This window comes from Salmo trutta, chromosome 1 (assembly GCF_901001165.1).
Source record: "Salmo trutta chromosome 1, fSalTru1.1, whole genome shotgun sequence".
Classification (NCBI taxonomy): domain Eukaryota; kingdom Metazoa; phylum Chordata; class Actinopteri; order Salmoniformes; family Salmonidae; genus Salmo; species Salmo trutta.
This window is the reverse complement of record NC_042957.1, coordinates 24,582,864-24,607,009: the sequence shown is the minus strand read 5'-3', so window position 1 is coordinate 24,607,009 and position 24,146 is coordinate 24,582,864. Positions and strand designations below refer to the sequence as shown.

Here is a 24,146-nt window from a genome sequence, read left to right as displayed (position 1 = left end):
GAACTGCAATCTGGGAGGAATTCCTTTGAATATCCCATAGACAAGCATTGGAATGGCCGGTGACCTCAATTTTTTTTTATTCTGGAGGAATTCTCCTCATGTTTTCCCCTGGCATGTCAGTTCTGTTATACTCACAGACATTATTTTAACAGTTTTAGAAACTTCAGAGTGTTTTCTATCCAATGCTACCAATTAACCTCTTACATCTAGATGTTCCGCTAGCGGAACGCCTCGCCAATATCCAATAATAGGGCGTGGCGCGAATTACAAACTCCTCAAAAATCCGAAAACTTCAATTTTTCAAACATGACTATTTTACACCATTTTAAAAGACTCTCCTTTATCTAACCACATTGTCCGATTTCAAAAAGGCTTTACAACGAAAGCAAAACATTAGATTATGTCAGCAGAGTACCCAGCCAGAAATAATCAGATACCCATTTTTCAAGCTAGCATATAATGTCACAAAAACCAAAACCACAGCTAAATGCAGCACTAACCTTTGATGATCTTCATCAGATGACACTCCTAGGACATTATGTTATACAATACATGCATGTTTTGTTCAATCAAGTTCATATTTATATCAAAAACCAGCTTTTTACATTAGCATGTGACGTTCAGAACTAGCATACCCACTGAAGACTTCCGGTGAATTTACTAAATTACTCACGATAAACGTTCACAAAAAACATAACAATTATTTTAAGAATTATAGATACAGAACTCCTTTATGCAATCGCGGTGTCCGATTTTAAAATAGCTTTTCAGTGAAAGCACATTTTGCAATATTCTGAGTAGATAGCCCGGCCATCACAGGCTAGCTATTTTGACACCCACCAAGTTTGGCACTCACCAAACTCAGATTTACTATAAGAAAAATTGGATTACCTTTGCTGTTCTTCGTCAGAATGCACTCCCAGGACTTCCCTTTCAACACCCAATGTTGTTTTGGTTCCAAATAATCCATAGTTATATCCAAATAGCGGCGTTTTGTTCTTGTGTTCAAGACACTATCCGAAGGGTGACGCGCCGGCGCGTATCGTGACAAAAAAAATCAAAATATTCCATTACCGTACTTCAAAGCATGTCAAACGCTGTTTAAAATCAATTTTTATGCGATTTTTCTTGTAAAATAGCAATAATATTCCGACCGGGAGACGTTGTTTTCGTTCAAAGACTGAAAGAAGAAAATGGTGTCTTCACGTGCACGCGCGCACCCGTGTCATTGTTCTCAGATCGACCACTTTCCAAATGCGCTACTGTTTTTCGGCCAGGGACTGCAGAGTCATCATTCCCCGTTCTGGTGCCTTCTGAGAGCCTATGGGAGCCTTAGAAAATGTCACGTTACAGCAGAGATCCTCTATTTTCCATAAAGAGGCTATAGAAGGCCAAGAAATGGTCAGAGAGGGCACTTCCTGTATGGAATCTTCTCAGGTTTTGGCCTGCCATATGAGTTCTGTTATACTCAAACACCATTCAAACAGTTTTAGAAACTTTAGGGTGTTTTCTATCCAAATCAAACAATTATATGCATATTCTAGTTTCTGCGCAGGAGTAATAACCAGATTAAATCGGGTACCTTTTTTATCCGGCCGTGAAAATACTGCCCCCTATCCTGAACATGTTAAATGCATATCCTAGCTTCTGGGCCTGAGTAACAGGCAGTTTACTTTGGGCACATCAGTCATCCGAACTTCTGAATACCGTCCCCTAGCCCAAAGAGGTTTTAATAATGTTTACTCATCTCATATGTATGTACTGCATTCTATTCTACTGAATTTTTGTCAATGCCACTCCGACATTGCTCATCCATATATTGATATATTCTTAATTCCATTCATTTAGTTAGACTTGTGTGTATTATATATTTGTTGTGAAATTTATGGTTATTACTTGTTAGATATTGCTGCACTGTCGGAACTAGAAGCAGAAGCATTTCACTACACCCACAATAACATCTACTAAACACGTGTATGTGACCAATACATTTTGATATTAAGTCAGTTAAGAACAAATTCTTATTTACAATGATGGCCTACCCCGGCCAAGCCCTAACACAGATGACGATTTAGCCTACAAAAGCCTATTCATGCGCTTTTCCTGAGATCGATCAAACACATTTAGTGTGTCATCATAATGGTCTCTGACTTGTGGTCAGACTTGCTCAGGTGGAACAAACTTAAACTTGCACCTTTTTTAAATGCTCATTTGATTGTCATTGAGAAAACAGAGAAGTGTCTAAGATTTTTTTTGCAAACATCCTTTCTGAATTTAAAAGTAATTATCTAGTTTTTCAAAAGTATCTGTAGTCTGATTACAATAGTTTTGCTGGTAACGTAACGGATTACAGTTACCGTTTTTTTGTAATCCATTACATGTAACGGATTACATGTAATCAGTTACTCCCCAACCCTGGCCCCCTACTGGAAATGTCACCTTGATAGCCATCTCAAAAGCACACTTCATAATCAATAAATGAATCAAATGTATTTTTATAAAGGCCTTTTTACATCAGCAGATGTCATAAAGTGCTTATACAGAAACTCAGCCTAAAATCCCAAAAGAGTAAGCAATGCAGATGTAGATGCACAATGGCTAGGAAAAACTCCCTAGAAAGGCAGAAACCTAGGAAGAAACCAAGAGAGAAACCAGGCTCTGAGCGTTGGCCAGTCCTCTTCTGGCTGTGGAGAGTACATGGCCAGATCTTTCTTCAAGATGTTCAAACATTCATAGATGACGAGCAGGGTCAAATAACAATCACAGTGATTATAGAGGGTGCAACAGGTTAGCACCTCAGAAGTAAATGTAATTTGTCTTTTCATAGCCAAGCATTCAGAGGTCAAGACAGTTGTGGTGGAGAGGGAGAGGGAGATAAACGGTCAAAACAGCAAGTTAGCACGTCCGGTGAACAGGTCAGGGTTCCATAGCAGCACATCCAATAGTATAGACTGATCCTAGCCCCGTGGCACATAGACTATTGCAACAGAGATACTGGAGACTGAGACAGGGTAGACAGGAAGATCACTTCAGTGACTCAACCCACTCAAGTTGTGTATAGCAAAAAATCCTGGCACAACGTGATGCACCCCTCCCAGGGACGGCATGGGAGACAACTAGAAACCCAGTGACTCAGCTTCCAAAATAGGATCAGAGGCAGAGAATCCCAGTGAAGAGAGGGGAGTCGGCCAGGCAGAGACAGCAAGGGTTGTTCGTCACTCCAGTGCCTTGTCTTTCACCTTTGCACCTCAGGGCCAGACTACACTCAATCATAGGACCTACTAAAGAGATCAGTCTTCAGTAAAGGCTTAAAGGTTGAGACCGAGTCTGCATCTCTCACATGGATTGGCAGACCATTCAACAAAAATTTTGCTCTATAGGAGAAAGCCCTTCCTCCAGCTGTTTGCTTTGAAATTCTTGGAAGAATAAGTCCTGCGTCTTGTGACCATAATGTATGTGTAGGTATGTACTGCAGGACCAAATCGGAGAGAGAGTTAGGAGCAAGTCCATGTAATGCATTGTTTAGCAGGTAAACCTTGAAATCAGCCCTAGCCTTAACAGGATTCCAGTGTAGAGAGGCTAGCACTGGAATAATATGATCACATTTTTGGATTCTAATCAAGATTCTGACTCAACTCAACTATACTCTCACAGTTCAAGGACAAGGAGGTGAGTGCCTTTATTATATTTAATCAAATGTTTTGATGTGAAATGTGGAAAGGAAAAGGGAAATATCTAGTCAGTTGTACAACTGAATGCATTCAACTGAAATGTCTTTTCCGCATATAACCCAACCCTTCTGAATCAGAGTACAGTGGCAAATTGGCGAGACACACAGAAACCTTTTTGCCCTTCCTTGAGTAGTCAATATAGAGAGGTAAGGAAATAATTGTACTTTTCACATTTTATATTGAAATGTAAATAATTTAAATGAGTTCATTAAGTATAACCTTTCACAGGGTTCAGGTATAACTAGAAATGTAATATTTGTTCAAGGTTTAACAATGTGAATACAGAAGAGTAAATGAAGGACTCTTAGATAACATATTTTAATAATTGTGACAGTGTCACAAGCATCATAAGTAATCTTTCTCATCTCTTATATGTACATACAGTTCAAGTCAGAAGTTTACATACACCTTAACCAAATACATTTAAACTCAGTTTCACAATTCCTGACGTTTAATCCAGGTAAATTTTCCCTGTTTTAGGTCAGTTAGGATATCCACTTTATTTTAAGAATGTGAAATGTCAGAATAACAGTAGAGAGAATGATTTGTTTCAGCTTTAATTTCTTTCATCACATTCCCAGTGGGTCAGAAGTTTGCATACACTTAATTAGTATTTGGTAGCATTGCCTTTACATTTTTTAACTTGGGTCAAACATTTTGGGTAGCCTTCCACAAGCTTACCACAATAAGTTGGGTGAATTCAGGCCCATTTCTCCTGACAGAGCGGGTGTAATTGAGTCAGGTTTGTAGGCCTTCTTGCTCTAACACATTTTTTCAGTTCTGCCCACAAATGTTCTATAGGATTGAGGTCAGGGCTTTGTGATGGCCATTCCAATACCTTGACTTTGTTGTCCTTAAGCCATTTTGCCACAACTTTGGAAGTATGCTTTGGGGTCACTGTCCATTTGGAAGACCCATTTGCAGTCAGGAAGCTTTAACTTCCTGACTGATGTCTTGAGATGTTGCTTCAATATATATCCACATAATTCTCCTACCTCATGATGCCATCTATTTTGTGAAGTGCAGCAGTCCCTCCTGCAGCAAAGCACCCCCACAACATGATGCTGCCACGCCCGTGATTCACGGTTGGGATGGTGTTCTTCGGCTTGCAAGCCTCCCCCTTTTTCCTCCAAACATAACGATGGTCATTATGGCCAACAGTTCTATTTTTGTTTCATCAGACCAGAGGACATTTCTCCAAAACGACGATCTTTGTCCCCATGTGCAGTTGCAAAACGTAGTCTGGCTTTTTTATGGCGGTTTTGGAGCAGTGGCTTCTTCTTTGCTGGGCGGCCTTTCAGGTTATGTCGATATAGGACTTGTTTTACTGTGGATATAGATACTTTCGTACCTGTTTCCTCCAGCATTTTTACAAGGTCTTTGCTGTTGTTCTGGGATTGTGTCACGGTTGTCGTAGGAAGGACCAGGACAAAGTGCAGCATGTGTGTCGTTCCACATTCTATGAAATGCATACAATATAAACTGACTGAACAAAAACAACAAAACTGTGACGAAGAGTTAATGTTGAGCTAGCGGAACGCCTCGCCAATATCCAATGGAAGAGCGTGGCGTGAAATACAAAAACCTCAAAAATGCTATAATTTCAAACATACGACTGTTTTACACCATTTTAAAGATAAGACTCTCGTTAATCTAACCACATTGTCCGATTTCAAAAAGGCTTTACAGCGAAAGCAAAACATTAGATTATGTTAGGAGAGTACATAGTCACACAGCCATTTTCCAAGCAAGCAAATATGTCACAAAAACCCAAAACACAGCTAAATGAAGCACTAACCTTCGATGATCTTCATCAGATGACACTCCTAGGACATTATGTTATACAATACATGCATGTTTTGTTCAATCAAGTTCATATTTATATCAAAAAACATCTTTTTACATTGGCGTATGATGTTCAGAAAATGTATTCCCACCGAAAACTTCCGGTGAATGTGCACATCAATTTACTAAATTACTCATCATAAATGTTGACAAAATACATAAATTATTTTAAGAATTATAGATACAGAACTCCTTTATGCAATCGCTGTGTCAGATTTTAAAATAGCTTTTCGGCAAAAGCACATTTTGCAATATTCTGAGTACATAGCTCAGCCATCAGGGCTAGCTATTTTGACACCCGCCAAGTTCGGCACACTAAACTCAGAATTACTATTAGAAAAATTGTATTACCTTTGCTGTCCTTCGTCAGAATGCACTCCCAGGACTGCTACTTCCACAACAAATGTTGTTTTTGTTCCAAATAATCCATAGTTATGTCTAAATACCTCCGTTTTGTTCAAGCATTCAGGTCACTATCCAAAGGGTAACACACGAGCGCATATCGAGACCATTTTTTAAAAAATGTTCCATTACCGTACTTAGAAGCATGTCAAACGCTGTTTAAAATAAAAAAAAATTGTATTTTTCTCGTAAAATAGCGATAATATTCCAACCAGACAATAGTGTATTCATTCAAAGAGGAAAAGAAAAAACTGCGTGCTCACGTGAATGCGCATATCCAATCTCTTCGTCACCAGGCAGACCACTGACAAACTGAGCTCCTATACTCTGCCCAGAGACAGAAGACGCCTCAATCCGCTTTCTGGAGGCTTTAGAGAGCCAATGGAAGCCTTAGAAAGTGCTACGTAACCCCACAGATACTGTAGTTTTGATAGGGAATCAAAAGAAGAACTACAAATTCTCAGACAGGGCACTACCTGCTTGGATACCTCTCAGGTTTTTGCCTGAGATGAGTTCTGTTATACTCACAGACACCATTCAAACAGTTTGAGAAACTTTAGTGTTTTCTATCCAAATCTACTAATAATATGCATATTCTCGTTTCTGGAAAGAGTAGTAACCAGTTTAAAAATCGGGTACGTTTTTTCATCCGGCCGTGAAAATACTGCCCCCTATCCCAAACAGGTTACGTACACGCACTCCAAATCAATTTCCCACAAACCCAGGTGGGAAAAACACCTACGTAAGTATGATCTCCAATTAGAGACAACGATGACCAGCTGCCTCTAATTGGAGATCATCCCAAACAAAACCCAACATATAAATACAAAACTAGAACATAACATAGAAAAACTAAACTAGAAAACCCCCCTGTCGCGCCCTGACCTACTCTACCATAGAAAATAACAGCTTTCTATGGTCAGAACGTGACAGATTGATTTGCACTTTTCGCACCAAAGTACGTTAATCTCTAGGAGACAGAAAGCGTCTCGTTCCTGAGCGGTATGACGGCTGCCTGATCTTATCATGTTTATACTTGCGTACTATTGTTTGTACAGATGAACGTGGAACCTTCAGGCGTTTGGAAATTTCTCCCAAGGATGAACCAGACTTGTGGAATTTTTTTCTGAGGTCTTGGCTGATTTCTTTTGATTTTCCCATGATGTCAAGCATAGAGGCACTGAGTTTGAAGGTAGGCCTTGAAATACATCCACAGGTACACCTCCAATTGACTCAAATGATGTCAATTAGCCTAACAGAAACTTCTAAAGCCATGACATCATTTTCTGGAATTTTCCAAGCTGTTTAAAGGCACGGTCAACTTAGTGTATGTAAACTTCTGACCCACTGGAATTGTGATACAGTGAATTGGAAGTGAAATAATCTGTCTGTAAACAATTGTTGGAAAAATGACTTGTCATGCACAATGAAGATGTCCTAACTGACTTGCCAAAACTATAGTTTGTTAAGACGTTTGTGGAGTGGTTGAAAAATGAGTTAATGAATATTATGTAAAATAATCAAGAAAAGATCCCATAAATACCTCAGCTGTCATCATAATTTGTGTGTATTTAGTTGTGTTTTATTGTAGAATGTTTTTGCAACAATGCTACCTCACAATCTGCACACCATATGGTATTCCGTTGGGTGAAAAAAAATCTAAAATGTGTAATATTGATAGTATGATGTTTTGTATATCTTATGCTATATTCATACAGCTATGGCCTCACCAAAGACAGTTTGGTACTTTAGTGTCCTCTTGGTATTTTGCTGTAGTCTGGAAAAACAAGATTGCTTGGAAACTCCAAATGTAACATCAGAGGTAAGAGGCCAGTAAATAAACTTCACAAATTGTTCACGAGGTGATATTTAGCAATGTCAGAGAAATATAATATTGTTTGAGCTACATATCTTTAGGTGTATCACTATTAATATAATATGTTTCAAAACAGATTTGTTTGTTCGTTCCATTGGTGCAATTACAGCATGAATACATTATAATTACACAAACAGCACAGTTGTGTAACTGTATCCACATTGTAACAACACTGCACATCCCTGTGTATCTACCATGCCAATACATAGCTCGCAGTTGTAAATGAGAACTTGTTCGCAACTGGCCTACCTGGTTAAAAAAAAGGTGAAATAAAAAAAATATAGGGGGACTTTTCTGAGTGTAAAAACACATACTACATTTTACGCAATGATACAAATCAATGTTTTTTTTATTAAATCCATCCTTTCCAGGAATCACCCACTGATGGATCACAAGTTCCTTCTAGAGAAAAGCGAGAGGGTGAGTCAGCTCAAACCTACATGTCTGCCCCCATAATGTGCTTTTAGACACCTTAGAAAATGACAAAAAAAAATCTTATTTTTTATGTTCACACAAATCTGAAACGAATAAAACATTTCTCACTGCTCTTTGCCATTGGATATTTCCTGTGTGTAGGATATTTGCTGCGTGCATGTTTTTATTTACAGTACCAGTCAAAAGTTGACACACCTACTCATTCAAGGGTTTTTCTTAATGTTTACTATTTTCTGCATTGTAGAATAATAGAAGACATCAAACATATGAAATAACAAATATGGAATCAAGTAGTAACCAAAAAACAAATCAATATATATTTTAGATTCCTCAAAGTAGCCACCTTTGTCTTGACGACAGCTTTGAAAACTCTTGGCATTCTCTCAACCAGCTTTACCTGGAATGCTTTTCCAACAGTCTTGAAGGAGTTCCCACATATGCTGAGCACTTGCTGGCTGCTTTTCCTTCACTCTGTGGTCCAACTCATCCCAAACCAACTCAATTGGGTTGAGGTCGGGTGATTGTGGAGGCCAGGTCATCTGATGTAGCAATCCACCACTCTCCTTGGTCAAATAGCCCTTACACAGCCTGGAGGTGTGTTGGTTCATTGTCCTATTGAAAACCAAATGATAGTCCCACTAAGCACAAACCAGATGGATGGCGTATCGCTGCAAAATTCTGTGAAAGCCATGCTGGTTACGTGAGCCTTGATTTTTAATCAATCCCGACAGTGTTACCAGCAAAGCACCCCATGACACCGCCTACTCCATACTTTACGGTGGGAAATACACATGCAGAGATCATCCGTTCACCTACTCTGCATCTCACATGGACACGATGGTTGGAACCAAAAATCTAAAATTGAGTCATCAGACCAAAGCACAGATTTCCACCGGTCTAATGACCATTGCTTGTGTTTCTTGGCCCAAGCAAGTCTCTTCTTATTGGTGTCCTTTAGTGGTTTCTTTACATCAATTTGACCATGAATGGCTGATTCGCACAGCCTCCTCTGCACAGTTGATGTTGAGATGTGTCTGTTGAACTCTGAAGCATTTATTTGGGCTGCAATCTGACTTGCATTTAACTCTAATGAACATATCCTCTGCAGCAGAGGTAACTCTGGGTCTTCGTTTCCTGTGGCTGTCCTCATTAGAGCCAGTTTCATCATTGCGCTTGATGGTTTGTGTGACTGCACGTGAAGAAACTTTAAGTCCTTCAGATTTTCCGGATTGACTGACGTTCATGTCTTAAAGGAATGATGGACTGTCGTTTCTCTGTTAATTTGAGCTGTTCTTGCCATAATATGGACTTGGTCTTTTACCAAATAGGGCTGTCTTCTGTATACCAACCCTACCTTGTCACATCTGATTGGCTCAAACGCATTAAGGAAAGAAATTACACAAATTAACTTAACAAGGCACACCTGTTCATTTAAATGCATTCCAGGTGACTACCTCATGAAGCTTTGAGAGAATGCCAAGAGTTTGCAAAGGCGAAGGGTGGCTACTTTGAAGAATCTCAAATATAAAATGTTTTGGTTACTACTTGATTCCATATGTGTTATTTCATGTTTGATATCTTCACTACTTTTGTACAATGCAGAAAAGTGTACAAACAAAACCTCTGGAATGAGTAGGTGGTTCCAAACTTTTGACTGGTACTGTATGAATATTTATTTTTATGGTGCACAAGAATTGCACCATAAAGATCTCTTGAATTGTTTCCACAGTGACAGCAACCCTCTATGAGAAAGTTGGTGTAGTTCAGTTGGACGTCTATAATATTCCACTTGAAGTCATAGACTACCAAAAGTCCCATGTGAAAAATGTAACCTACCCCATCCTGATCTCCAATGAGTTATTTGTAACAGACATAAACATTACTACTGGTAAGAGTTTAATTGTTCTTTTTTTTTCATTTTATAAAAGATTCAAGACCTACAGGGCTCATGTGTTAGTGTTACGAATCCCTTTGGCCCAGCAGTCTAGGGGGGGGATGGATACGAGACCCGTAACAAATCATGCAAATTATAAGTGATAAAGAACAGTGAGAACCAAAAACCACAGACAACTGAAATCTACCGTCAAACTCAAAAGGTTTATTTTAAACCTTTTGAGTGTGAGAAAAGGGGCTGAGCTGGACCCAAGCAAAGAAACAATCAAAAACACCCCTAAGCTAGACTAGCCTATTTCCACAACAGCTAACTAACCAAAAATACAGTGGGTGGTCCACCCAGTTCTAACTAGGGTACTTAGACAAAGTATTCCTACGGGTAATGTATGCCCAATGGACGACTTGTCGTAGTACCCCCTTTTCCCACCAAACAAACAGTCAACACTTTAACAAAATAATACTCACAGGTGGGATGGACAAAGTGACATGTAGTTGCAAAACAAAAGATATCAATACAGAGATATAGAGCTAGGGACACAGCGATTGAAAGAATGAACACAAAGATTGATCTCAGAGTGAGAATGAGCTAGAGAGACAGCAACTGACTGGGGTTTTTAAACCAAGGGAAAGGGGCTGTGATTGGTTGAGGGAAAAATAACAGGTGTCTTCTGATTGGGGACTGATTGATGACTGATTGGGCGGGAATTGATGATGGTCACCTGTGAGGGGAGAAGGAGAGAAAAGAAATACAAATACAGGATACACACTACCTGTATCCGTAACAGTTAGTAAATAGTGTATTTAAAAAACTAACCTGGACGTTGTTGGTATCAGAAGAAAACGTTGTATCTCCATGTTGAGGATGTTCAATCCACTTCCCCTCCATTCACAGAATGCTCCTCAGACCCCAGTGGAATCAGGTGCAGGTGTGAGGACCAGTATAGTTGTTCATGTGACCAGTGTTCCTCCAATGGGTCCTGTGATGAGATCGTTAGCGAAATATGTGGATGTTTCGAGGGCTATCATTCTGAAGTAATGTTCTGTCGGCCAATCACAAGTAACTATTTGATTCTCACTTCCACTTGGTGTTTGACATTGTACCTGTTGTTGTAGTTGTATGTAATTGTTTTTTGCAATGTCTCCCAGCTGCATAGTTCTTTTTGGTGATACGTCTTTTACCTAATCCCAACCGATCTTACTGCTTGTCCAAGTGCAACTACTACAGCAGATATTCCAAGAAGTTACTCAAGCAATAGATTCCATTTACTGAAAATAATAGACATGCTTGTCATGATTTATTTAATTGTAATTTTCCATAGAGCCATCAACCATTTACGGCAGAATCATTGAAATTGAGTTGGACATGACAGATATTTCAGCTACATTGATAGATGTACTTAGGGTCAGTGTGAATGACCTGACCTACCCTGTCCTGATCTCCAATGTGTTAAATGTAACGGATGTGAACTTCACTACTGGTAAGAGATTTCTGTTGCTGATGCTCATTTGAGTTTTAATTCCTTGTGCATTTTAAAATATATTCAAGAACTGGTTCAGATATTTTCAAATAGTTGGTCTCACAGATGATGATGATGTTCAATCCACTCTCCTTTCATTCACAGCATGCTACCCAAACAGCACATGCAGATGTGAGGATCAGTATGGTTGGTCATGTGACCAGTGTCTCTCTTATGGGTCCTGTGACATTACTGATGAGTCCTGTGGATGTATCAAAGCCATTCCTCCTTATGGACCGTTTTGTCAGCCAATCACAAGTAACTGTTTCCTTACCACCTCCACTGTGCTAGTTTAACCTCTCTGGGAAATGTGGGACGCTAGCGACCCACCCGCGGGACACACTATTCAACAGCCAGCTAGTGAAATAGCAGGGCGCCAAATTCAAAACAACAAAAGTCTCATAATTCAAATTTCTCAAAAATACAACTATTTTACACCATTTTAAAGATGAACTTCTCGTTAATCCAACCACATTGTCCGATTTCAAAAAGGCTTTATGGCGAAAGCATAGCATTAGATTATGTTAGGACAGCTCCGAGACAAGAAAAACCACACAGCCATTTTCCAAGCAAGGAGAGGCATCACAAAAACCAGAAAAACAGCTCAAATTAATCACTAACCTTTGATGATCTTCATCAGATGGCACTCATAGGACTTCATGTTACACAATACATGTATGTTTTGCTCGATAAAGTTCATATTTAAATAAAAAAAATACATTTTACATTGGCGTGTAATGTTCAGAAATGTTTTGCCTCCCAAAACTTCCGGTGAATGAGCACATCATTTTACAGAAATACTCATCATAAACGTTGATAAAATATTAAACTGTTAGTCAAAGAATTATAGATACACTTCTCCTTAATGCAACCGCTGTGTCAGATTTCAATAAAACTTTACAGCGAAAGCACACTTTGCAATAATCTGAGTACAGCCCTCAGAGACGAAACCAAACCCGCCATTTTGTGGAGTCAACAAAACTCAGAAATAATATTATAAATATTCACTTACCTTTGATGATCTTCGTCGGAATGCACTCCCAGGAATCCCAGTTCCCCAATAAATGTTCATTTGTTTCAATAAAGTCCATATATATGTCCAAATACCTCCTTTTTGTTCGCGGGTTCGGTAGAGTACTCCAAATGCACTGTGCTCGCGCAGTTAAGTTCAGACGAAAAGTCAAAAAAGTTATATTACAGACAATGTATAGAATGTCAAACGATGTATAGAATCAATCTTTAGGTTGTTTTTATCATAAATCTTCCATAATATTCCAACCGGACGATTCCTTTGTCTTCAAAAAAGAAAAGGAACACAGCTAATTCTCACGGGAGCGTGCGCCACTGAGCTCATGTAATTTTCTCAGTCATCTGATTCCAATGGCTCTTATTCTCTCCCCATTCCCAGTAGAAGCATAAAACAATGTTCTAAAGACTGTTGACATCTAGTGGAAGCCTTAGGAAGTGCAAAATGAACCCTAAGTCACTGTATAGGGAATCACTTGAAAAACTACAAACCTCAGATTTCCACACTTCATGGTTGGATTCTTCTCAGCTTTTTGCCAGCCAAATGAGTTCTGTTATACTCACAGACATCATTCAAACAGTTTTAAAAACTTCAGAGTGTTTTCTATCCAAATCTACTAATAATATGCATATCCTACCTTCTGGGCCCGAGTAGCAGGCAGTTTAATTTGGGCACGTCATTCATCTGAATTTCCGAGTACTGCCCCTGTCACTAAAAAGTTCATCAATGTTTATGAATTCATTCATCAATGTTTACACTCAAAGCTTACCCCTATCTCATTTACCACATAGATCTGACGGCTTGTCCAACACCATCTCCAACACCAGGTATGAGACAGTTACTAATGACTATTTAATTAACAACAGTGTTATTGTACTAATTAGAGTCTTAGTAAGATCAACTTGCCATGGTGTTATCCATTGTTGTATATTTACTTGAGGCCTACAGCTGTAAGACAAAAAGCTGTGAAACAGGTTAAAGAACCAGCCATCATCATAATCATCTCACATTTCTCTACGTCCACAGCTTTTCCAGCAGAGGAGGAAACAAGTACTGGTTTTACACAATAATCTATGTATTTCAAATATATCTAACAGTGTCAAAAATCCACTGACCTGTTCAGATGTGATTTTGTTTGGGTTATCTTTTTTTACCCTTTATTTAACTATGCAAGTCAGTTAAGAACAAATTCTTATTTTCAATGACGGCCTAGGAACAGTGGGTTAACTGCCTTGTTCAGGGGTAGAACAACAGATTTTTACCTTGTCAGCTCGGGGATTCAATCTCGCTACCTTTCGGTTACTAGTCCAACGCTCTAACCACTAGGCTACCTAACCACTAGGCTATCTCAGAGTATTACACAATGAACAAATGATGGTTAGTGTATGGAAAGTAATTTACATCTTCAAAAATAGATTCTCTGTTGGTTAATTAAATATATTTAAAAGTCCATAACAAATAACTTGAGCACTCCAACTCCTGCCGTAACAAGTAAGTTCCTTATTCCACGTAGTTACGGTACATAACTACTCTGTTAATCAAAATGTAATCATTCAATGATACACAGCAATGTCAGTAAAGTAAATACTTTTACGCATTAGTGCCAACAACAAAACAGTCCACAGCAAGTTCAACCTCTCCAACAACTCCCTCCAGTATGACATCAAGTATACAAATCTGTCATTTCATTTCATTGGTCCTACAATATTTCCTTGTTACATTGTTGAATGAAGTTGGGCATCACCAATATTCCAGTAACACCAATGTGTTAAATATAATGTTTTTCTGTTCCACTGTACCTCAGTGCCAACAGAAAAACAGTCCACAGAAAGTTCAACAACTCCAACGACACCCTCCTTAATTTTACCTATTTCCTTGGTACATGTTTGAAAGAAGTTGGACATCGCCAAAAAAACAGTTACACTAATGTCTTCATTAAATTGTTTTTCTGTTCCACTGTGCCCTAGTACCAACAACAAAAAAATGTCAAAAGCAACCTCAGTTATACAAATGTGTAATTACATTTTTAACTTCCGCATTTTTATATTTTGTTCTGTTTTTGTTTTAGAAAACACACTGAACCTACAATTTACTATGGCTATCACCTTTGACTCTAAATTCAATGATGAAAATAATGCAATGTTCAAAGATATTGATCAAACTGTGAGTATACTGTATTCCCTCATCCTTATCACAATGTCCATGTGCTGTAATGTAAAGTGTCAACCTGGACTCAGGGGTAGATGTAACATAGTTAACGTAAATCAGTCTCACTCCATTTAGTATAATAGGTTACATTTCGTATGGTATGTATTAATTTGTGGATGTCCATTGTTCATTTCGCATGATATGTGACAAATTACAATTCGTTTGATATGTGACAAATTGCAATTTGTGCAGTATGTTCATTTCATGTCCTTTTCAATACTTTATTTTAAATCACTTTGATCAATAATCATTTCACTGTCTCACACAGATCAAAGTCATATATAAGAGAAACATGAAAGGCTTCATATCAGCAAAGTTAAATAGCTTAAAGTAAGTTTTGCCTCTGTGTTATTACCTCTATTCAAAATCTTTTACATTTGATGTTATTTCAAGCCTTCATTTCATGTGCTAGTAATTTCAATATTCAAATAGTCAATTTCACCTTAACTTTCTCAACGTTCAGTTTAATGTATAATTTCAATTCCAGGTGATTTTGAGGGATGTATGGGCCATATAATAGTTGTTGCGGAAATGTAAAGAATTGAACGTTGTTGAAATTCTAACAATTTAAACTGTGGTCCAAAATGTCCAATATAACTAATACATTTCCAGTATATGCCCCAGAGCAGTGGCGGTTCTACCTTGTATGGCTCCCTGGGCGAAACCCCGCTTTCATGAAATCATTGACGTGACGTGCAAATGAGTTATAGAAAACCGATCGCGCAAAAGTCACCCATTCTAAATAAGATTGTGCGGGTGCCCCGTGCCGCCCCCGGCAAGATACCGGCCTGGGCAGCTGCCCATGTTGCCTATACCTAAATCCGCCACTGCCCCAGAGACAAGTTTCCCCTCGAAATGAAAAGGACTTGGGGTTGATGTTATACAATGTATGTATGGGTTTCTTTTGCTAATGTACACATGCATGCTCTTCTATTGTGGATATGTTTTCTGATATTTTTTTCTCACGTGAATAGGAGTGGAAGTGTTATTGCAGATTTTGCTGTTATGACAACAATTGTCGATAATGGGGAAATTGCCAAAGCAAAAGAGGATATTGTCTCAACACTTGGAGAAAAATATAAAATAAGTAAGTACTTGATTCGGTTAGTATTTGGTGGACCAAGTTAGTTATTACTTGTCCTGAAATACATTCAAAAAAGTATTAAGATCAGTTTTAACTGTGGCAGCAGTACATGTCAGTTAATTTTAGATGAATTGTTCATTTTCTTGCTTTTCTGGTGTGCTTCAAAAATATTGTCACAAGAATTTCGCTTAAATTCGCATTCATGTAATCCCATAATTCATGAAATGTAATCTACAGTTGCAATATCTATAACATTACAATTATAAATATTGTATAAAATATTGTATATTTATATATTTAAAGTATATGTGAAGTAATGTTTTCAAGTCATGATTTCACAAATCCTATTGTTCTCTAGGGTTTACCTGCTTGAATGATACGATCTTTGGCAATGGACAAGTTAATGAGATAGTTGTAGCTGAATGCAAACCGGATGAAGTGGGTCAAAAGACTGCCATTTGTCAAGAAAATGAAAGTTTTTCAGTTCTGGAGAATAACTGTGTCCTAAAAGAAATTGAACACCTGTTTTTATTGTCTCAGGTAATATGTTAACATAAAAACTTTTTCATTGGATATAAAATATACTCTATATAAAAATTGTTTAGTAATGATGGTATTTCTTTGTTACAGTACTGTGTATAGCATCAATCTTATATTCATTTGTATTTTATCTTTCCTTCGTCACTTTAAATTCACACAGGATTTGGCGGGGACTGGTCTTCCAGTCTTTTTGGAAAGACTCCGCAACAGCACTTTTAACCTCCGAGATAGAATAGTTGCATCACCTGCAACTATTTCTACTATTGTTAATATTCTAAAAAATGTTGCAAATGTGTCCCGAAGTACCCCAATAAACAAACCATTGATGAAGGTATGTTGACATCAACAGCATCACTTTAAATAATTTTTAAACACTCCATTCAAAGATATTATAATACTAATTTATTATTACACCCTTAATAGTTGAATTAGAGCACATACAGCATCATTTTTATTAGGATTTCAATAATCCTGTACGAATTCTGACTTCTATCTTGATCTTTAGAATTTCCTGGAAACGGCAGGTGTACTTACTTCAAATGGAGCAAAAGCCTCCTGGGATGTTCTAAACACCAACCTCACCAAAAATGAAAGCTCAGCCTTTCTGGGCACCGTTGAAACAATTTCCAATTTCCTTACCGATGACTTTTTTGACATAGCAACGCCTAGCATTTTTTTAAACAAAACCACAGTCAACAACTCAGTCAACAACTTATTCAATTTAAACTCATCTGTTCTGATAGACATACCGGCATCTGAAGCTTCCTACAGTTCAATCACCATAATAACATTTGAATCCTTGGATAATATTTTACCTGCAAGAAACAGCAGCAGTCTGAACAACAGGGTCAACAGGGTCAACACTATCAACGGAAAAGTGGTTCTAGTGAAGGTGAATGGCACAATCAAGAATGTGACTTTCAGTTTTGACGTACTGAACAAGACACTGGCCAATCCTCAGTGTGTTTTCTGGAACTTCAACCTTTTTGACGGCCTTGGAGGATGGGATGGTGAAGGATGTGAACTGCAGTCTGATAAGAATGGCACTGTCACCTGTCACTGTAATCATCTGACCTCCTTCTCCATTTTGATGTCGCCTTTCATTCCAGCTGAGTTACGATTCGCTTTGGATTTGATCACTTACATTGGAGTTGGCATATCAATGTGTTGCTTGGTCGTGTGTCTCATCATTGAGATGTTGGTATGGAATGCTGTGACTGGAAACAACACATCTTACATGCGTCATGTCTCTATAGTGAACATCGCCTTTTCCCTTCTGATTGCTGACATTTGGTTCATTATTGGTGCAGCAATTTCCGATAATGAAAACAAAGATCTACCTGCGTGTTCCACAGCAACATTTTTCATCCACTTTTTCTACCTGGCTCTGTTTTTCTGGATGCTGGTCTCAGGCCTTTTGCTGCTCTACCGGACTGTCATGGTTTTCTCTCACATGTCTAAACCAGCAATGTTGGCCATCAGTTTTTCTTTGGGCTATGGAGCTCCCCTCATCATTGCTGTCATAACTATTGCAGTGACAGCTCCAGGGAAACAATACATTAGAGGGAAGGACGGGGTTTGCTGGCTCAACTGGACAGAGTCAATGACCCTTCTGGCTTTTGTGATCCCTGCCCTGACCATAGTGGTCATCAACCTTTTGATCCTGATTGTGGTTCTGTTCAAAATCTTGAGGAGAGTTGTGGGGGATGTTACCCAGCCAGATGAGAAAAATGCTGTGGTGGTCATCGCCAGGTGTCTGGCCATTCTGACTCCCTTCTTTGGTACTACCTGGGGACTAGGAGTAGGAACCATGACTATACCAGACAATCTAGGAATCCATATTGTGTTTGCAATCTTCAATTCATTACAGGTATTTAGCTCAGTTAAATAACACTAGTAATTAACTGTTCCTCAGTGAAATACAATTGACTTGAGAGATTATTAAAAAAACTGCATAAAATTCCCCATGGCATGTTATACTAAGTTAAGATTTGAATGAATGTTTACAATTACATATATACTGTACTTTGGTGTAGTAATTCCATCCTTCACCATGTTATCATTCAAAGGGTTTGTTCATCTTGGTATTTGGAACACTTTTGGACAAAAAGGTATGTTCCAGACACACTTACTGGTACCTCTCATATTATGTATTGTAATGTGCTTTGTAATGACAATTCATATATTTGATGAACTCCTTGTCTGTGCTTTCAGATCCGGGAAGCTCTGACAGGAAGGTCACAAGTGTCCTCCAACCGCACAAAGGTAAGGGCTTTTTTCAAACAACATCAAATCAAATCAAAGTTTATTTGCCACGTGCGCCGAATACAACAGGTGTAGACCTTACAGTGAAGTGCTTACTTACAGGCTCTAACCAATAGTGCAAAAAAGGTATTACGTGAACAATAGGTCGGTAAAGAAATAAAACAACAGTAAAAAGACAGGCTATATACAGTAGCGAGGCTATAAAAGCAGCGAGGCTATATGCAGACACCGGTTAGTCAGGCTGATTGAGGTAGTATGTACATGTAGATATGGTTAAAGTGACTATGCATATACGATGAACAGAGAGTAGCAGTAGCGTAAAAGAGGGGTTGGCGGGTGGTGGGTAGGACACGATCCAGATTGCCCGGTTAGCCAATGTGCTGGAGCAATGGTTGGTCGGCCCAATTGAGGTAGTATGTACATGAATGTATAGTTAAAGTGACTATGCATATATGATAAAGAGAGAGTAGCAGCAGCGTAAAAAGAGGGGTTGGGAGGGCACACAATGCAAATAGTACGGGTAGCCATTTGATTACCTGTTCAGGAGTCTTATGGCTTGGTGGTAAAAACTGTTGAGAAGCCTTTTTGTCCTAGACTTGGCACTCCGGTACCGCTTGCCATGTGGTAGTTGAGAGAACAGTCTATGACTGGGGTGGCTGGGGTCTTTGACAATTTTTAGGGTCTTCCTCTGGTGTAGAGGTCCTGGAGGTCCTGGATGGCAGGCAGCTTAGCCCCAGTGATGTACTGGGCCTTACGCACTACCCTCTGTAGTGCCTTGCGGTCAGAGGCCGAGCAATTGCCGTACCAGGCAGTGATGCAACCAGGATACTCTCGATGTTGCAGCTGTAGAACCTTTTGAGGATCTCAGGACCCATGCCAAATCTTTGAACTTTCCTGATGGGGGAATAGGCTTTTGTGTGCCGTCTTCAAGACTGTCTTGGTGTGTTTGGACCATTCTAGTTTGTTGTTGATGTGGACACCAAGGAACTTGAAGCTCTCAACCTGCTCCACTACAGCCCCGTCGATGAGAATGGGGGAGTGCTCGGTCCTCCTTTTCCTGTAGTCCACAATCATCTCCTTAGTCTTGGTTACGTTGAGGGATAGGTTGTTATTCTGGCACCACCCGGCCAGGTCTCTGACCTCCTCCCTGTAGGCTGTCTCGTCACTGTAGTGTCGTGGCTGCATAATATTGTATAATTGTTTATAATTGAATATGTTATAAATCTACATTATTTGTTGCTGGCCACAACACTATTGTCTATGCTTACTCATATGACCATTGTATTGTATTTATCACTGTGTTGAACATGTCAGGAAGTTTACTACCTTGAAGCTAGTATTGAAAGTTTTATATTATATTCTCGTTTCAGACCACAAGTGCTGCAACATCGTCAAGTGGTTTGGGATTTTTCCGGACACGGAGGAGAAGTAAGTCTATAGTATAAAGCAATACTCTTAGGCAATTGGGCACAAGTTGCCCTTCTACTACAGTATGTAGTGCCATTGTTTGACCTATTGTTTCTACTGTTCCAGACGTTTTCAACGTTTCAGCAGCTCCAACATCCAGCACTACTGGTGCATCAGAGACTTTCAACATTTAACTCTATGCAACAAATGTGATTATTATGAAATAATCTGACAATCAAAAGGCATTGTCGCACATCATCAGCTGACGCACTAGGTTACAGTAGCTAACACCTTGAGTGTGACCTTGAAGTGACTGCCACTAAGATCTGACCCCAACTCTCAGTGACGTCATTAGCGGTTATGTCTAACACAAAGCGATTCATTCTGAACTATATGGTATTTTAACTTTTTATCGGGATTGTTGAGTATTATATTGAAAAACATGATTATTGTTTTTTGGGTGTGGGAGTGTTTAAATAAGAGTATTACTGTGTAAATGGATTAATCAGCTAACATGAAGAATGGAGATTGTTTCAGAAATAACACATTACATTCTCTCTTTGAATAATTCACTGTTCATTTTGTCACAATTTATATTAAGTTTAATTTACATGTAAAAGGTAATATGTTCTGTTGTCTAAGACATTGCACTTTGGATGCTAAAGAATAGTTGTTGATATCATGGTTTAAGTCACTATGTGTGTATGCAAATTCTGAGGGAGACTAAAAAGAGGGCAAAACATCCAAAAGATAACGGCTTTACATTGAGAGGAATGTAAGATAGGCCCTGCACACACTGATGTACAATGCATTTGTCACAACCATTGTGCTACAATGGAGTTTTTCTGTACCAAATTAATAACACGTGTTGAGAAGACACGGCACAGTAAAAACATTTGTGCAGACAAACTCCATTGTATCACTAAAATACAGCTCTATGACCTCACTTAATCCATGATGTATCTCAGTTTGTCTCTTCATGTTGGCTATTATCAATTTACATGTTGCATGCATGCTTTGCTTTTTTATTTAAATAAAATGGGGCAAACAGCAGTCGTTCAGCACATTATCTAATATGTTTTTGCATGATCTTGCATTATCTTAATCATAGACAATTATATCTTGACATCCCAACTGTACACGTGCCTGTAGGGATAAGGTAGTTGACACAATGATGATATAATCATTGTTTCAAGGACTGCACAATGTTAACAAAAGAGCATGCAAAGTAATAGGTCTTTCTTGGTTTCGTTTCACACAGAGCACTTAGGCTACTTTGTTTACATTCAAGAAATGGCACATATTTCTGTAAGTTTAATTATTAGTTAAAAGCTGCCTCATGCTACAGAAACAGGAGATAGGCTCCTGCACTATGGGCCATTCTGGCTTGGACAAGGCTTGCTTTTCCCAGGCTTACTTACTTACATGTTTTGTATACATGTGTAAAAATATATATGTTTTTTAAAATGACCCCCGAATTTCTATAGAATTACAACACCTCATTTCAAACTTTTAAACAGCCAAATACGAATTCCCATGTCAATTCACACGACATGTCAACGCGTCCTGTCATCCGGCAGTCAAACTGCACGACAGTGCTGCCGTTCACTCGTGAAACTAAAACTAACCTCACTGGTTAAGTTTAGGCATCAATTCCGAGTGGTTATGGTTTGGGTTAGGGTTAAAACAGACACATTTTAATGAAAAAAACAACAACAACGTGTCTAAGACTGAGATTGAACCTGCGATGTTTGAAGCCGTAGCCCACCATTTAGCCCATCCTCAACCAAACGTTGAGCATGGGCTAAATGTGGCATGAACACAACCAATCATGATTGTTAAACAAATCACTTCAAAAAGTAAGTTACCTTTGCACGTTTGTCCAAAATAATTCCAGCACTGTGCACCCGCCAACTTTCCTTAAATTCGGAAGTGGCTGAAATTATCCAACCGGAGAAAGCATCTCAACAAGCAAAACAGCGCCCCTCTTTCTTACTATATGTAGCCCATGTATCTTATGCTGTTTGGCCAAAAAGAGTATTGCATGCCACATTCTTTTTGACCAGACAGCATCAGATAAATTGTCTACACATACTGAGACAGAGGGGTGCTGTTTCACTCGCTCGGTTGCTTTATCTGAGATTGATGAGTCTTTCTCTCAGTGCATGTCTCATCAAATAAATTATCAACATTTAAATATTTTATTTGGACGGGCAAGGTGGCACGGTAGGGCGAGCCAGGCCTCCTAAGGCCTGCCCATAACACAGGCCCTGCCTCAGCCCCACCCACCACACCTGAGCCCTGAGGCTACTATAACAGGCACTTGCCTTGCCCCTAGTGGACAAGTAATTGCCATGTTAATATATAACGTAACTTTACTATTGTAAAACGCGTGGATAGCGTGTAATCCACTGGAGTTTGGGATTATATACATTTTTATCAAAAAAATTAGGACTTGTTACAAAATACTGTAGTTGCTCTTTGCATGGTGCGTTAACTTCCTAGTACAGGTAGTTCTTAGAAAGAGGCAGGTCTCCATTCCTTACAAACAATAAAAATGGCAGAAATAATGTCTGTTGATTTGCAATACTCCTGCAACATTTGCATGATTGTGGCTTTGACTCAGCCTTTGTTCTGGTTTCTAAAAGTGGGAGTGGAACAACATATTAGGTGATGTTTCTTTAAAGTCTACTGTAAGCATAACTTTATGATAACCATCAGTTTAGTTAAGCAAATCTGTGAGGTCAGGACAACCTAAGGTCTACCCATAGACAGTATAACCACATTGATGGATTGGCATTACAGTAAAGTAATAACTGAGACGGAAACAAAAGTTAATGCTAAAATAAGACTAAAAGTCATGTCATGAGTGAGATCAGTTAATTAGTTGAACACAATTGATTTTCATGTCCAACCTGCCTTTGCATCAGTTGAAGCTTGTAGAGGTATGACAGTCAATTGGTACTGTTGTGTTGTGTGTGTATCGTCTTATATTTCCCTGGGTTTCTTTTTCCTGTAGGCGTATTAATATTTTTGCACCGAATTGAGTTCCAGAACTGAGTTCCTACCCAGTGAGCAAAACTCATCAAAATGATGTCATTACTACCAGATGATGACATTATGATGTCAACCCAACTGAGTTTGCATATACAGTAGCCACTGAGCACTGTATCACTATCGCGTCGCGCCGAAAAACACCATTTACTAGTGACTGTCTTCATGTTACAACACTGCCTCTTGTGCCTTATTGCTTAATTGTACAATGTGGCTCTACCTCTTTTCTGATACTTTGTTGCTGCCAGTAACAATTTGCATCTTCTCCGTGGTGATGAGTTTGCACAATGCAGCTCTAGACACAAACAGACTGTAACCAGGGGCAATAAACTAGATTCAGCCGCGGGCGATTTTTGTCAGAGTGGATGGTGGGGAGATGGAACCTAATTATAATCATTTGTACACTGCAAATAGCACAAATAGATTATATTTGAAAATAACAATCATTTCATACCTTCATTACAACGAGACAACATATTTATATATATTTTTTTTGTGGGACTACTTGGGAACAGATCTTCTAAATTCCCAAATTTCCAAAATGTGTATTTTTTGGGGGGCCAAAAACTAAAAACAATATAAACCATATATGCACTACCTTTCAAAAGTTTGGGGTCACTTAGAAATGTCCTTGTTTTTTAAATAAAAGCACATGTTTTGTCCATTAAAATAACATAAAATTGATCAGAAATACAGTGGAGACATTGTTAATGTTGTAAATGACTATTGTAGCTGGAAACGGCAGATTTTTTTATGAAATATCTACATAGGCGTACAGAGGCCCATTATCAGCAACCATCACTCCTGTGTTCCAATGGCACGTTGTGTTAGCTAATCCAAGTTTATCATTGTAAAAGACTAA

General features: G+C 38.7%; 1 protein-coding gene across 6 annotated transcripts; it reads left to right on the top strand.

Annotated features, from left to right (window-relative positions):
• Window positions 1-3,535: 3,535 nt before the first annotated feature.
• LOC115191920 (adhesion G protein-coupled receptor F5-like) lies at window positions 3,536-21,294 on the top strand. 6 transcript variants are annotated; one of them, XM_029749953.1, is made up of 20 exons: window positions 3,536-3,669; window positions 3,809-3,877; window positions 7,697-7,800; window positions 8,226-8,274; window positions 10,019-10,177; window positions 11,075-11,239; window positions 11,502-11,660; window positions 11,805-11,957; window positions 13,518-13,553; window positions 13,753-13,776; window positions 14,795-14,889; window positions 15,203-15,264; window positions 15,909-16,021; window positions 16,377-16,558; window positions 16,719-16,889; window positions 17,064-18,428; window positions 18,628-18,669; window positions 18,773-18,823; window positions 20,194-20,251; window positions 20,357-21,294. In XM_029749953.1, exons 3-20 carry the CDS (start codon window positions 7,699-7,701, stop codon window positions 20,422-20,424), a joined length of 3,054 nt encoding a protein of 1,017 aa, XP_029605813.1. In that variant the 5' UTR covers window positions 3,536-3,669; window positions 3,809-3,877; window positions 7,697-7,698; the 3' UTR covers window positions 20,425-21,294. The 6 variants fall into 6 exon arrangements, with proteins under 6 accessions (XP_029605813.1, XP_029605821.1, XP_029605837.1 ...); XM_029749961.1 differs by lacking the exon at window positions 3,809-3,877; XM_029749977.1 differs by lacking the exon at window positions 10,019-10,177.
• Window positions 21,295-24,146: the final 2,852 nt, after the last annotated feature.

Bases quoted from the DNA above. Each gene is read 5' to 3' on its own strand.
- LOC115191920 (XM_029749961.1), top strand. From the start codon at position 7,699: ATGGCCTCACCAAAGACAGTTTGGTACTTTAGTGTCCTCTTGGTATTT. The intron at 8,275-10,018 runs GTGAGTCAGCTC...TTGTTTCCACAG, and splicing joins TTCTAGAGAAAAGCGAGAGG to TGACAGCAACCCTCTATGAG. The intron at 18,824-20,193 runs GTAAGGGCTTTT...TTCTCGTTTCAG, and splicing joins TGTCCTCCAACCGCACAAAG to ACCACAAGTGCTGCAACATC.